This window comes from Haliaeetus leucocephalus, unplaced genomic scaffold (assembly GCF_000737465.1).
Source record: "Haliaeetus leucocephalus isolate CR32 unplaced genomic scaffold, Haliaeetus_leucocephalus-4.0 Scaffold173, whole genome shotgun sequence".
NCBI classification, from domain to species: Eukaryota; Metazoa; Chordata; class Aves; order Accipitriformes; family Accipitridae; genus Haliaeetus; species Haliaeetus leucocephalus.
Genome location: NW_010972609.1, coordinates 10,090,094 through 10,105,445, shown reverse-complemented (window position 1 = coordinate 10,105,445; position 15,352 = coordinate 10,090,094). Strand labels below are relative to the sequence as shown.

The window sequence follows — 15,352 nt, the reverse complement described above, 5'->3', positions numbered from 1 at the left end:
TCCTCTTTTCTTCCACATCTTGACTTGGTTTCTAAAGTTATAAGGAGAACACAGTGCAGAGATCTGTCAACTACGGCTGACTTAAGTACATAGAGCAGTATTTCCACAAAATCTACCAGATAATGAACATATTAGTAATTGTTGTATTACAGAACAACTTCTCCACAAAATCACCCAGCTAACAAAAACTGTCTCTGCAGAAATCTTTATTGTGCGGGTTCCTTGTTCATGTATATATGATTGTTGACAGTCTGGGCATCTGAAACACGGAAGGTATATAGGAATCTGTTGTTTTAAAGATTGCCTTTTTTCTTCTAGCCCCCACAGCATCTCTTGGAGAAAGAGCATTGCCAAACTGTTAAATTTAGATATTTCTTAAACCAATTTTAAATCATCATATTCCAAACTGTCACAAAAACATACATAAAACATCACAGTAATGAATGTTAACACTTATGTCCCATGAGATCAAAAATTGTAAAAAAAAAAAAATCAAGATAACCAATTTTAAAACTAGATACAGAATTATATTCTTAAAATTTTAAAATACAATTAAACAAGCATTTATTTATTGTGTAAGTAGAACATGGTTGAGGATATATCGTAAGTTTAAACAGAAAAATCTTATCTGATTTACAGCAGGGTCATTTGTTTACTTTTTTTGTCCCCTTTTCCTGCATAAATAATATATAATAAACTCAGAACATGGTGACACTTGTTTTGATAGACATATGATGCAATTTCATTTTGCTCAACTTTTTTGCTATAGCTGTAAAGTGGCCTCTTAAGAGACTGGCCAAAAAAATTGTGTGTACTGTACATTTAAAGCAGACCAATGTATTCTTAAACTTCATTTCTTTCATGTATTTTAATGAATGTACGCACCCACATCTACACTAAAAATATATATATACAACTCCTGACACAACATAGTAATGAGTTTCATAGGTTCTTACAATAAATGAGAATACAGAAATAGAGAGAGCACAAGCGCATATATTTCAACTGTTTGCCTTTCTTCTTGTATCATGAGAAGCATCCATTTAACATATTTGTGACCTAAAGTGATGGGGTAAACTGGAACGTACAATAACCAACTAACTGAACTAACAGCCTCACTTTGTAGTTTATGAGCTTGGTCAATAAAAGTAGCTTGATTAATAAATGGATTTGTGCAAGCATTTGAAAAAAAAATCTCACAAAATAATAAAATGACCAAACAAACAAAAATCAGCATTAATCTCCTGACTGATAACCAATAGTTTAGAAAAATTAACTGTGATCAGCACTCTTCATCATCTCTCTGCTATTTGTTTGTTTGCTTGTTTTCTGAGAACAATGTGTTCCTTGGTTTAGCCAAGGGATGTTTATGGCATTAAGCCCAAACTAGAAAAATTCAGACTAATTATTCAAGCATTTTTTAATGAGGAAGGTAACTGACAACTGGAGTTACCTACCAACAAATCAGGCATGATGTCCCTGATCAACAGTCTAGAAAGAGATTTAATAAAATTGAATACTTGTGGGTTTTATACATCTATTATTTAATAAGGCATTGCTTTGCTTTAAATTGGTGTCCTTTTGCTTTAAAACCCCCTCTACTTTTATAAAAAAGTGTAAGAACAACTGGGTAGTTTGCAGCATTTTATCAAGTACATGGTAATGAGATAAGAGTTTGAAAGCTGATATTAGAAAATGTCAAGTATTAAACAAAGAATAATTTTAGTAATAAAATTTGGCATTGTTTCCTCTAAATTGGTGTTGATCAAGAGCAAAAACTTTCTTATACTATTCTTAAAAATATTTTCTTCATACGCTATACACAGGTTACTGTGGGAAAAAAGATTTACACATTCTAATGGAGCAAGCAATGAGCAGTCATGTAGCTCTCCCAGTTCAGTACCCATGCCAGTCTATTTAAGGAGATGTTAAAGGGACTGTAATGAACACTGTGAATCTATGAAAGCATACAATACAGAGCACACAGGCTTAGCTTAACAACATATGATTGATACCATTTAAAAACTTCATCACAGTCTCCTGCTTCTTCAGTATGCACTACTTAGCAAAACTTAAGCAGGTACAAAAGTGAATATGAAGTAGTCCTATGACATTTTCTGCCCAATGCGTGTTTACTTTAGATCACAAATACATATTCAGAGTTAAAAATTATGAGTTTCAGATGACATCTTGTAAGGCCAAGAATAGTCTAAGTGTTTAGTTTCCATGCTTAGCATCAAAGGACTGTAAGAAAGGAATTTCACTGGAGCTATTTTGTGTCCTGGTTTGCCAAAACAGAAGTAGTAACATGACAAAAGCTCAGCCAATCAGAGTGATAGCAAAACCGTTAGAAAGTCCTTTGCATCAGGTCCTATTCTTATTGCTTAGTTTTAGTCTTTATATACTTCTTATTGGTGACACCAATAATATCACATAAAAAACTGGGCACCTGAAAATCAGACCAAATCCCAAAACGCCAAACCCAAAGTAAACTGGTCATTCACAGTTAGCCTTAAGGAAGAACAACAAAAACAACCACCACCACAATCAGGATGCTAACTGAAATATGTTCAAAACAAACGAATGGTGGTAGATCTTCATGGAACAGTTATTTAACTTAGGAAACTTGTCTGCTATAGAATGGTAGCAATAAAAACACGTACAGGGTCATAAGACTGGACAAGTTAATGAAATTCACAGAGGTTACTGAACATGCCCCAGGCATATTTGGCTCAGTTGGTTCTTGGACTGTAGAGATAGAGGAGGGACCACTCATGGACATACTATGTACCTCTGCTGTTTCCTAGACATTCACTCCTAACCATCCACAGAGACAAAATACTATGCAAGATGTCTTTTCCTTCTGATCCCAAATGATCACTCTTACGTTCTTCTAAGCATTTAATGTAATGTATTTGAAGGTATCTTTTTAATGGTATAGCTTCACAATATTATTTAGATTGTACAACAGTATAACTTTTCCAGTATATTACTATATTCTGTGTTCACTGGTAGATAACAGTTTCAAGAACACATTAATTCTCTTTCGATACTTCAATCATACACGCAAAAAGTACTAATGCAGGGTTAATCCTAAGTCAGACAGTTTATTAAACACAGGAAAAAAAATTCAGTTAAGTGACTACAGACTTATTGTTGATTCCCTTCTTTCTTCTCTCTCTGACTGAACAAACTTTAAGGACACAAAACCCCAAACTTATACAAATCCAGAATATAAACGGACGTAATTTCATTCATGGTTTCAGGCTTGGCCTCAGGTGCGTGGAACAGAGAAGAAAAATAATTACAGCATCCACATAACAAGCAAATAGCTCTTTGTAGCTATGAATTAATTTCATTTCCTGTAGATTTATGTCTAAGTTAAAAACATTTGTGGATTACCTGATATCTGATAAGGGTACACACTCCAGGTTTTCCCTCATGTGGCAGTGGACTACAAAAAGTATCTTTCTGTTTCTCACCCACCCACTTCCATAAAAGCCACTGCAAGTACAAGATCTTTACCGTCAGTCACATTTGGATGACACTGGATGTGTTTAAATGTTGCATGTGGAAAATCAGCACATAAACAGAGATTTTCAGGTAAGCCTCAATTTCAGCTTAAGAAATTATGTTAAAACTTCTAATAGAAAAAGGTGACTGTTTTTGTGCTACTTCAGTGAAAAACTGCAACTCACTTAAAGGCAACAGATGTGGCAGCCAAGAAAACAAAGGACAGCAGCCAACTTCACCCATATTAACCTTATCTTTTTTTATTCAACAGATATATTAATTGCTCTGATCTAGCCCTCAAATTTTAAGGCTTCCTCTTGAACTTTTATGAACCTAATTTTACCACAATAATCATATTATTTTAAGATGTCAGCTCTGCTTCTAAATATTGACATTTAACTTAAAAATAACAATCTAGCCAAAATCTTCATTAGGAACTGAAGTCAATTTTTAAAGATGAAAATGACCTACCAATATTGTCATAAAAAATTCTCGCTACTACTGAATGTAGCTGATGTTAAGGGACTTAAGCAGCTTGAGAACACATTAGCATTTGCTCCATTGACACGCAGCTAAATTATAGTGCACATCAACCGTAACTATCCTTCCTCTCCTGTCTTTTCACCCCCATCTTCAGAACTTGGACGTGTCCATCTTAATACTTGAATAAGTATGCCCAAATCTGCCATTTATCCCCCAAGACTGAAGGCTCCTAGATAAAGCAACACTGAACTGTCATCCAACTCTCCAAGACTATCAGCTGTCCATGCAGTCTTCACTTACATTGGCTCTGATTCCCCCCAGTTGGACCACTATGTCCTCCTGGGTCTTTGAACCACCTCTGTGGCAGTCAGCTCTGTGAACTGCCTTTGTTAGATATGCCACTCATTTTCAGCCATAAGGGCAATCCAGGCATGCTGACTGTACATCTCCACGCTGGGGGCATATGCTACTGAAGCCAGTGCATTTAGTTTTGATTAATGCTGAGCCGAGAAAAACTAAGTTTATCTTCACGTCAGACTGAGGAAAATCAATTTAAACTGAGGTACGAGTAGAAAAGTTAGAAAACACAAAGCATGAGATGTAGCTTTATCATTCTGAAAGTAGAAGCTGGCAGGCATTATTTGAAACTCAAAGGAAATAAAATGTGAACAGAAAGTGAAATCTGGATTGTACTTTTATCAATTCATCCAGTCCTAGAGAGAGAACAAACATCCCTCACTACAAAACTTTCACTCTAGTACTTCATTATGATTGTCAAAACCAGTCTGCCCTACGCAAAATCTTGCACTGAAATTGTGCCAAGTTCAGCAAGCCCGTTGTTTTTCTACTAACTGCCCAGCAAAGATGATTTAGAGACCATGCATGATTTCTTATTTTAAGAAAAAATATTTGAATTTGCTTTAGTAATCTTGTGCAAATTGCTCATTTGGGACAGCTCCCTTTCTCTCCATGTGACTTAGTCTCTGCTGGTCTGATTTACAGCTGGTTTATTAACAATCAAAGGCCAAAAATCATTCAGCATCAATTAATTTTATTTACTTTTCAGATTACACGAACGCATGTATCCAATAAATTCTAACACATGAGCAAAAGTTAAAATAAACTTAGCTGACTGCCTCCAGAAGACAAATCTGCATCCTCCCTACAATCTGCTGTACCAAACTAAAACCACAGGTGAATAGATCTACTTCACGGCTTGTCTATGCACACAGAATTATACCACTGCAGCTAAACTTACACTGGAATAATTACACCAGCATAAAAATCATTACCTTGATTTAATAATTACAAAACAGGATAATAAACTGTAGTAATGCACAGTAGGGATTCTATCAACTGAAAAAGAAAAGGACCAAAGATAGAAAGTTATGCAAAGATCATAAACTTACCAAATAGAGTAACCTCAAGCCTCTATAACAGGTCAGCTCGTTCACTCCCTAAATATTACTGACACTTCAGAGTACTCATGTGCAATAATAAGTAGTTTGCACTGCACCTTCCAGCATTACACAAAATTTACACCACCAGCCTCTATTAGATGTTTACCGTTTAATGTACCTCACTTTGAAAACACCAGAAGGTGCTTATATGCATTATCATCTAAACACACTGAAAGAACTTTGGAACAAAAGTAACCTCATACCCATGCTTTCTACCTTTCAGTCCAGCTTACACAGCCACAGGCCAAAGCGTATTTCTGGAGTAGGCCATTAGGCTACACACACCCAGAAAGATCTGGGAAGTTCAAGGTAATACCACTGCAGTTGCCCTATAAATGCTGAAATTCCATGGGGCAATATTCAATAGCATTAAGTAACTGCTTTCAACGTGTTAATCTTAGCACTGAGGAATGTTAAAGAACTACTGTAACAACTCTTTAGCAAGAACTGTGCATATGCAAATAGGAATTTCAGAGCTTAGAGTTTACTAAATCTTTCTGAATTTCCCAAAGGCAGCAAACTTGATCCATGGATTCCACCCTTTCAAGCTTACACACGTAATCTAAGGTGAGGAGACTGCAGAGACCTAAGAAACGTAAGAAGAATAAATGGCAAAATCAAATTACCTTAAGAAAGTTGGTAATTCATACCGTATTTTAACTCAGTCATAATGGTTTTTATATAATATAGAACAGCATATGTGGAAGTACACCAAGACAAAATTTTACACACACAGATTTTTGTTTAATTAAAACACAGTCAAGTAATTCCTTTAAATTGCATATGGGGAAATGCATTGAAAAGATTTTCAATTAATTGCTGAATTAGCATTACTACTGTCTGAAAGTCAGATAAATTATCTGATCTCTACTGACAAGGAAAAGTCTCTGCCTAAAAGATAGTATCCCCTATGCTGTGAGCTGAGACTTGGGGCCAGTGTGTAGACATAGCATAAGAGTAAAGAGGAGAAGGAGACCTTTACCCAAAACAAGCTTCTGCACCCTGCAACAGCATGAGTTCATGTTGGGGATGTGTGTGCGAATTCAGGAGCCAGAAGATAAACAGGACAAGAAAAATTACTGCCAGAGTTATTAGGAAGATGGAAATATGCTTTCCTCTGTACAACTGTTCTCACCTTAACTTTAAATTCTGGTCTAGAGAGGATGTTAAAGGTATAAAAGGACATTAAAAATACAAGTCTATTTCTTAGCATACAGAACGGAGGCAATTAGCAGCAACTTTCTCTTTACACAAGAACAGAAAGGAAATAAGGCATTACTTAAATCTCTGTGTGCTATCATAGCATCCATTTTCCAGCAGATTTAGAAAGCTTATGATGTAATATACTAGACATTATTTTTAAAATTGGGGGGGGGGGGGGGGCACAAAGATGTGTTTCAGGGCATTGACTGTAAGAGGTCACTTTCAGAACAAATGTAACATTTTGGATATTCACAAAAAGTTATTAAACTTCACCTTAAGAACAACATCCTAATATAATATCCAAAGGGGGATCAGATTTCGCACATGAAAAAGGGTACAACTGAACGGAGTGTTCTCATCCTCTGCTAAAAACCAAATGTCAGTGACTCATCAAGCAGCATATGCTTTAATACAGTAGGGTCACCAACTCTTCAGTCCAAGCATAGAAATTAAAACTTTATGAAGCACAAAGACATTTTGTTGGCAGTTCTCCCCTTGACTCAGTAAATATTTGTGAATGTTGTGAATCTGCCATTTTATGGTTTGGGATTTTTACAATTTCTTTTTCCTCTTTTTGCAGGGAGGCAAAGAGAGGAAGAGAATGTGAATGGCAGGAAATGGGAGACTTGTGAATTATTACTTATGTGCATTTTCCAGAGTGATACATTTAATCTTACCAACTTTGTGATCGCAATGTTTTAACGTACACATGCTTAAGAAAACACAGAAGAATGATACAATCTTGTAATAAGATTGTTATAAACAAATGTTTGGGGTTTTGTGCTGATCTCATTGAGCAGATTTTCTGTAATGCAAGAAATGCAGTTGTACAGGCTCAGTTACTGGCATAAATCATTCTCTAATTTGTTGATGGCGGGGTTGGGGAGAGATGATGAACTTCTTTCAAAGTGCAAAGCAACATACAATTTGACCATTAAGTTCCCAAACGATGTGAGTCAACATTTTTTAAAAAGGATTCTATCTATGGTGCTCTTCCAAGCATTGTTAGTATAAATTCTAACTGCATAATTGGTAAGAAGCACAGCTGAAGTCAGTAGAAGCATCTGCTGAGTCAAAAGTATTAAATCAAGTCTTTGTATGCTAAGTGGTAACATCCAGAAATTGCTGTTAGAAATAAGAAACTCATTTTAGCAAACAGTGTATACACCACACAGAACTATACATATATGTGTGTGTATGCATTTTTTTGATGGCTAATAAAGTTACACACAGAGTAACTGAGTTTTATGGGTGAATTCCGTAGATGTAAGTTATGATTCTTCTGAATACCCTTTTGGCTGCTCAACAGCTTCTGGCTTCAGCTACCAGAAAAATAAGCTAAATAGACTATTTTTTGGTTTATAGGGAAAGTTTTTCTTCAAATCAATGAGATTTCAAGTGGATTTCAAATCAATGAGATTTGAAGTCTGCAGCAACAATCAAAATACAGTAATGGGAAAAAACACCCACAAAAAAAACCCCAAACCCTTCAAGGCACTGTGAGGGAAGAGGAAATAGGGATGTTTTGACTTATTCTCCTCCTAATTCCTGTAGAAGTCAGTATGGCATCTAGCTCCATTCACTAGAGCATCTAAACGGCACCTTAAGCCAGAAAGAAACATGGATCAGACCAAGCATGTGCTGGAGACATAAAAAGCTGGAAGGAGAAACCACTGCAGTATCTCAGATTTCTTTACACTTTCTATTAGTAGAAATTTGACGTGACGGAGAAATCTTGCACATTGGACTGCTATGAAACATACTAAGGAAGTCTTTAAATGACACCAGATTTACCACTGTTAATTCATTATTAGACTGCCTCTACTAGTTTAGTCACGTTTCAAACTTTAGACTCCTGTTAAGGTCAAACTTTCAAATGCTTCATTTCAATCTCAGATGAGGAACATATCTCCTTATACAGCTTTAACAAATGTTACTGGGACAATTAAGTGACACTAGCATCGTAAAACAGAACAATTCATGAAGGATTACATGGTAAAGCTGTATCACCTGCATTCATTGCACCAAGTGAGTTCTACTCCCATATTTAATGGAATATCATGCATTCACCTTCCTTGTGAGTACAGTTATGGAGTCTTAATCAAACTAAATGTAACATCAATCTTTTTGCTATATTATCACAACTTTATGAGAGCTGATCACCAATCAAACTGACCAGAATCCATGCCGATAATAAATTCTGGGTCAGTTCAGAATGACAGTACTGCAACAATGCAAAGTATGATTCATAGATGCCAACAAATAAAACAGTATTTTACTTTCTATCCAGGGGTAGGAAGTTGAAAATAGGCCATCAGCTGATGACTAGAGCCTGTGCTTTTCTCTGAAAAATTTGTTATGACATGCAAGTGCCAAGAGATTAAACTGAATCCAGGGCTTTCAGAGATACCAGGGAGAATACTTTTTCCCTGCAGACTATATAGCTTTTACAGTTGCTGTTATTAGTCTTGCACCCTAGGTTATCATGGGTACCACCTAGATATAGTACCCGAGTACGATCTCCTTACTTTGCAGGTGGCGTTTATTTACAAATTATCCTGTAACAAACAGCTGAAGCAGGAATGAAGGAACTGGAATGACAGAAGTAGCTTTCTCAGACCCAGCTTGATCAATTCTGTCAAAAAGGTTCTTGCATTACTATGCACAAGGCTCAAAAAAGGTTCAATAGTTCTCTTCTAGCATTCACAAGCTGAGAAATTTGTTTGTTTTCACTTTGCACTTTAATTAACCACAGAAACTTCCAAGTGGTTGATTCTAGATTTTTGTGAAGACTATTCTGCCAAACCAAACATCTAATCTGCTCTAACTGAATTCCGGCCAATCTCATATATCATCAAGGTTTACCTGGTGAAGGCTACTGGGAAAAAAGTAACTCTTTTTGGGGGGGAAATTTAATCTTACTTTTGTCTTAGTGAGTTATATCATTCAGTTTAAAAAAATTGAACTGTATTTAACTGTGAGAAGTACTGTCCAGATTTCATTTCAAGTCCTGGACACTATGTTTCATGGACTGTTTGTTTAATGAGGCATGCATCTGAATGGTTAAATCAATATTACTTTCATAACTCAATGCTTCATAAGCTTATGTTTCATTACAAATTGTACATGTGCTGAATTCTTGTCTAATGACCATGTAACAGGGCACGTTCAATTATTCTCTTTGGGTTTTAGAAAGAAACAGGAAGTTTGGCTATAAACAATGCAGTCATAGAATAAATTTCACCACAGTAAATTCATCTGAAAAATATGTATTCTTTACAACACAGCCAGGAATGGCATTATGAGAACCAACATCCTGCTGTACTCAATTTTTTATTTTTTTTTGATTTTGTTTTTTTGTATTAATACTTAGGCAATGTAAGAAAAAAACCTTTTAGTTAATACTGCATGTTTTGTGATGAGCATTACTTGAAAGATGTGGATAGTGAATCAAAAGCAGCTGCTAGAAACCACAGGATAAATAACAAGCTTGCTAAATTTAGTATATGTTATGAAATACATAGAGTGGAGGAAGAGTCAGCCATTGCAAACTTTTATCATCTGGGAAAGAATTACTATAGAATATATCACTTTTTACTTATAAAATATAGGAAAGATAACAGACATTAAATAATGACAAAACTTTTAATAGGACAATGTCAGTTGATCTACACTAAAATTTAAGACTAAAATACATCTGATTTTTGGTTACATTTCTGCTTTTAACTCCTTTTCATAATCTACAAAAATACCCAGCTAAACTGTAGCATTAATGAAATAAGAACAACTATCGTTCTCTGGCTTCCAATTGTCCCTAGAAAAAGGACAAAATTATTACTACTATGCTACATCTTTTAATTATTCTACAAATAGGGTAACATTTCAACTCCAGTATTAAATAAACAGAGTACACTGGGATTATTAAACCATTTCTTAAAATAATCAATAATGTTACAGTTCTTTACTAAAAGAGCAAAAAAAATACTTAGCCATCCATTTATCTTAACTAATTTTAATATACTTAATGCCAAGGTTTTACTTACTTTTTAATTTTCATGTGGGAAAGAAAATATTTCAAAACCTAACAATGACGGTCGGCAATTAGAGATTGGATTAGGTTTTCCCTAGGTTCTAGCTTCTTAAGATTCCAAGTATTATGTCATAGCAGAGATTCTGTGAAGTACTTTACATCAAATGGGAAACAAAATGTCTATTTTTGAAAGACTGAGGTTGCCCAAAAATAATTAAATACATGTTTAAAAACAAACACTGCCAAGTAGCTGACACCCAAAATCTGACCTACGTAAAAAACAGAAGAACTATTCTATCAGTTTTAAAATCTTGCTATTTACACCCACACAAATCTTGCCAGTAAATGCACTTACAGAAATATGTATATACATTATAGCACACTTGTACACATTTGTCCTGTGCTGGCCTGATAAAGTTGGCCAGCAGAGGGAGCAGAAGTTAATAAACCTTTTTCCTAGAACGAAGCTGAGAATCATTCATGCTATGTCAAATATGGAAGTAAGGGAAAGGAACACCATATTGGCTGTCCCATTAAAAAAAACGTGGTGGAGAAAAAGAAATTCTATGAAAGGTTTTTGGCTAGGGTTTTTTTGTTGGTTTTTATCTGGTTTGAAAAACACAAACAAGTACATCGAGCTTACTTACCTTTGTGCAAAACATGCATTTCTGTGTGACAGAACAATACAACCTTACCAGGAACAGCAAAATATTTTCTAAAGTTGTCCTCTATAACATTAATCTATTGTTTCTAGGCACCTTCTTCTGCATTTTTGTTACTTATTGTAAAGTTTGTACCTGCAGGTTAATCTCTGCTTCATAGAAAGTTAAGCAGGAACAGTAGTGCCTCTCTGAGTCTATATCAGTCAAAACCACCACAAAGAACGTTGGCTGTTTTCTCTCTTTCGAAAGCTGCCATCCTCCAGGCTGGCAAAACTAATGAAACAAACAAACAAAAAAAGAGACATGTAGTTAAGCAGTAATATCAATTGTTTTAAAAAATATAACAGAATGTTATCTGAAGCAAGAAGCTCATTTCATTTAAAGTGAACATATGCAGGGTTGCAAAAATTGGAGAAAATGGGGAAAACCCAATAGGTTTTGGAGTTGGTCAGACTGATGTAAATCTAGCTCTACAGACATCAAGGGAGCTACAACTCTACGAACTGAAGATGTGTTCCTTCTAATTCAATATTCAAGATCATCTTTGCAGGGTTTAACAGGCAACAACAGGAATAAATTGACATATTATGCAGGTTTCATTTGGATAACAGGTTGGAATTTGAAGCTAAAATTCTTATGTATCTACTTTTTTAACTTCTCCACTTATTTCTACACTAAATTTATCTAATCAAACATAGACATTCTACTTACATCTACTTGCAAAATTATTCAATACTTACTCCTACAAAAGACTATTTATAGAGCAGTATTTTTCATTCATTTATTGATTACCACTATAAACTTCATTGTGGGCATCTGAAATTTTATAAGAGGTCATACCATAGCAGGGGTATAAGTTTTGCCACCCCTGTGAAAAATATGTTCAGGTTTCATGACTTCCTAAGTCTCAAGGACAAAGAAAATCACTTGCTTCTCAGACTCAAAGAGGCTGCAGTTCTCCAAATACTTCATATGTACTTGGAATACTACATGTTTCCAAGCTCTTGCACAAATGAGCAGACTAAATATGTGCAATACTTAAAATACACCTCAACCCTAAGTCCCTTCAGTATTTGTTCCTTCAAGCTGACCAGGGCCATGACAGTGCAAGTCACCAGAACCGAAGACAGAAATTCTGACCTCGGAAGAGAGATGCACAAGCAGCATGAACAAAGAGAGAACTACAGCTCAAAAGCAAGCAAAGGTAAAAGTGTACAGTTTTTCTTCTTTTTTAAATGACTGGAGTACAATGTTGGTTAATAACTTGTTCCCAGTAATGGAAGAGTGTGCTGCAATTCAGAAATCAGTTTGCTGAAGATTCTTGAGATGGCCTTTATGGAATTTTGTATTCACTGTTTCTCTTACTTAAGGCTGAAGTCACATACACAAAAAATTCACAAGTACATGTTATTAGCAAAATTATAAACTTAGAATTTACATGGGGCAAAGGTAATAGCCCCTGTATGTATTAGAAATTTAAATAATAATAATTCTAGAATTGTTAAACAATGCAGATACCAAAGGAACCAGAGAGATAAGTCAAAAATCTCATTTTTCCAGCAATTGCTTCTTTCCCCTGGACAGCTGCTAAAAACTGAAAGAGCATGAAGAATAAGTTATAAACAAATATTTACTATGATGCATCTTCAGAACCACTACAATAAAACCTGGGTAGCCTTAGGTGAACAGCAGTTAAAACTCTGCCTCTGATACACAGTTTATTTTATGATCCTGGGAAAATCTTCAAAACCAAAGTTTTCTCATGTTACATTCTTCAAATTCTAGATAGTCAGCTTAACACTTCTGAGTCTGTATCCTTAGAAGTGCTAAGCACCCCCTCTTGCATCTGAGAATAACTGTTCTGAACATCAAAAAGTACTCTGAGAAAAGAAATCCTAGTCATTCCAAGCTAAGCATCCAGTATTAGTCCATGATTTTGATAATACTGGCCTAATCTCCTTTTGGTTTTCATCCCATGTCAGTTAAAAATAAGAAGATGCCATTATTAATCTCGCAGGACTGCTATAAAGATAATGTAATATCATCAATATATACAGACATTATAACCAAAGCATCATTAAAAAGTTTGATAATAAGATCATTAGAGTTCTATATGTATTTCAGAGTTTAGATGGTGTGTGGTAAACGAAGCCTGGAATCCATAGCACAAATAAGATAACCCCCCCAAAACTCTGAATAGTTATTTGTTCAATGAGTATGAGCCAAAACACAAAGAATGCAGTAAGATTCTGTTAAAAAATAAGACCTTTCCATGGTATACCATTAAAACTGCATCATCCATACGAGGTAGATCAGCTTAAGGTTGCTTATGCAGTCCTAGCTCTGGCAGTTCTTAAGCTCTGAACACTTGAGTTTTCAAACTTACACTCTTTCAGGTCTGCCAAGTCTACCAGTTCTGATAGGAGATCTGTGCTGGTGACATTACCCTTTAGCTTTACGGGTAATCTCCCATCTCACACGTGTAAGCAGCAATCTATCAGATTTCTGAGTATCTGGCATTCCTGGACAAAGGACCATTCCGCATGCAGCAAACACCACCCAACTAAAAGCACAGAAGAGCTTGTATATCCAAGTAATCCACAATGTATTCTGCACCCAAATGACAAATACGTGAGCTTGGGATATGTGGCTTGTGCATAGCCAGTTTTCACACGATACACACCAAATCTACCAATTTTGAACTTTGAGGTATTGGTACGTTCATTTTGAATATACTTTTTGTATTTATTTTAAAATAAAATAAATTTTAAAATAATTCTTTTTATTGTAATAAGCCATTATTAGCAGGTCTACTGCATAAAATTTATACCAACATCTGCCCTATAAACTGGCAAATGCACAGAAAAACCAAAAGTAAATTTTTACCTATCAGAAGTGACTGTTGATCTGGGCAGGCTGCTCTCAATAGCAATCTCTCAATCTTTATGCATGTCTAAACCCTACTCAGGTCAGTGAGAAATCTTCCTGATTTCAAAATTATCTTGTGCATAACGTATGCTTTCTAGATTTAAGTATTTTACTAGAAAACAACAATTAGTGATTGTTAAAGAAAACAGCTGAAGTAGAGTACACCTACTGGCTACACAGAGAATTTGTGTTTTCAAATAAACTGGAAGAGATTTATAAATATAGAGATTGAGGATTAAGACAACATGCTCTTCCAAGAAATTAAACAATGAATGATTCTCAGCTTCCTTAAAATAAGGTAATAAGTGTAATATTTGAAATCCAAACAACATTGGGAAGAACTTTCCACATTAGTATAAATACAAGCTACTATCCAGTATGATTACCAGCACAGTCTGGCCACTAAGAACAGGAAAATGTTTCCTTACCAAACCAGATGCTACACCAAAACAGAAAAAAGCACCACTGTGAATATAATTCAAGGGTCATGTGCTTCTTCAGTAAACAAGAAAAAAAAAAAACCCAGAAGTTTAAAAATGAACACGCTCCCATATTGTTTCACTTATTTGCCAGAATTCTTGGAACCAGAACATAGCTTCTATCAAAGACAAGGAAAATTAGAAAGAATCAGATGGTCCAACTCACTATATATAGAAAAAAGCCTCTAATGGTGGCGAGGGCTTCAAATCGACTCCACGTTACAACTGATTGCCTTCTAAAATCTGGTGCAAATATCCAGAAGTTGCGCTGAAGAATATGTAACAGATCTTTTATTCAAGGTGCTAAAATGACATTTCAAGCATTGTTTGAAACTGCAGGTGCCCACTGAAGCAAAGAACTTTCTCTCAATTATTCCCACAAATGCTTTCAGACTAAACAAGAAAACAGACAGATTTAAAAGTAACACAGAGCGTTTTAAAATAGTGTGGCTGGGTTTGTCGCCTTTAAAAATTTTGTATGTTGTCACCACAAGCCTTCTCTCTGGAGTCTAGATGTGACTAATAAATGTTTAAAAGTGACATTTGTTTCTTCTAGTTTTTATAAGCCAAAAACATCATCTTTGCTTGATTCAA

The 15,352-nt window shown here is 35.3% G+C and overlaps 1 protein-coding gene across 1 annotated transcript in view; it reads right to left on the bottom strand.

Moving 5' to 3' along the window:
* The window catches only part of SBF2 (SET binding factor 2), a 290,062-nt gene that overhangs the window by 164,560 nt on the left and 110,150 nt on the right, over positions 1-15,352 (bottom strand). The window contains exon 3 of the mRNA XM_010563796.1: positions 11,487-11,624. Within this exon, the coding sequence (XP_010562098.1) occupies positions 11,487-11,624 (138 nt within the window). The remainder of the gene's footprint in view (positions 1-11,486; positions 11,625-15,352) is intronic.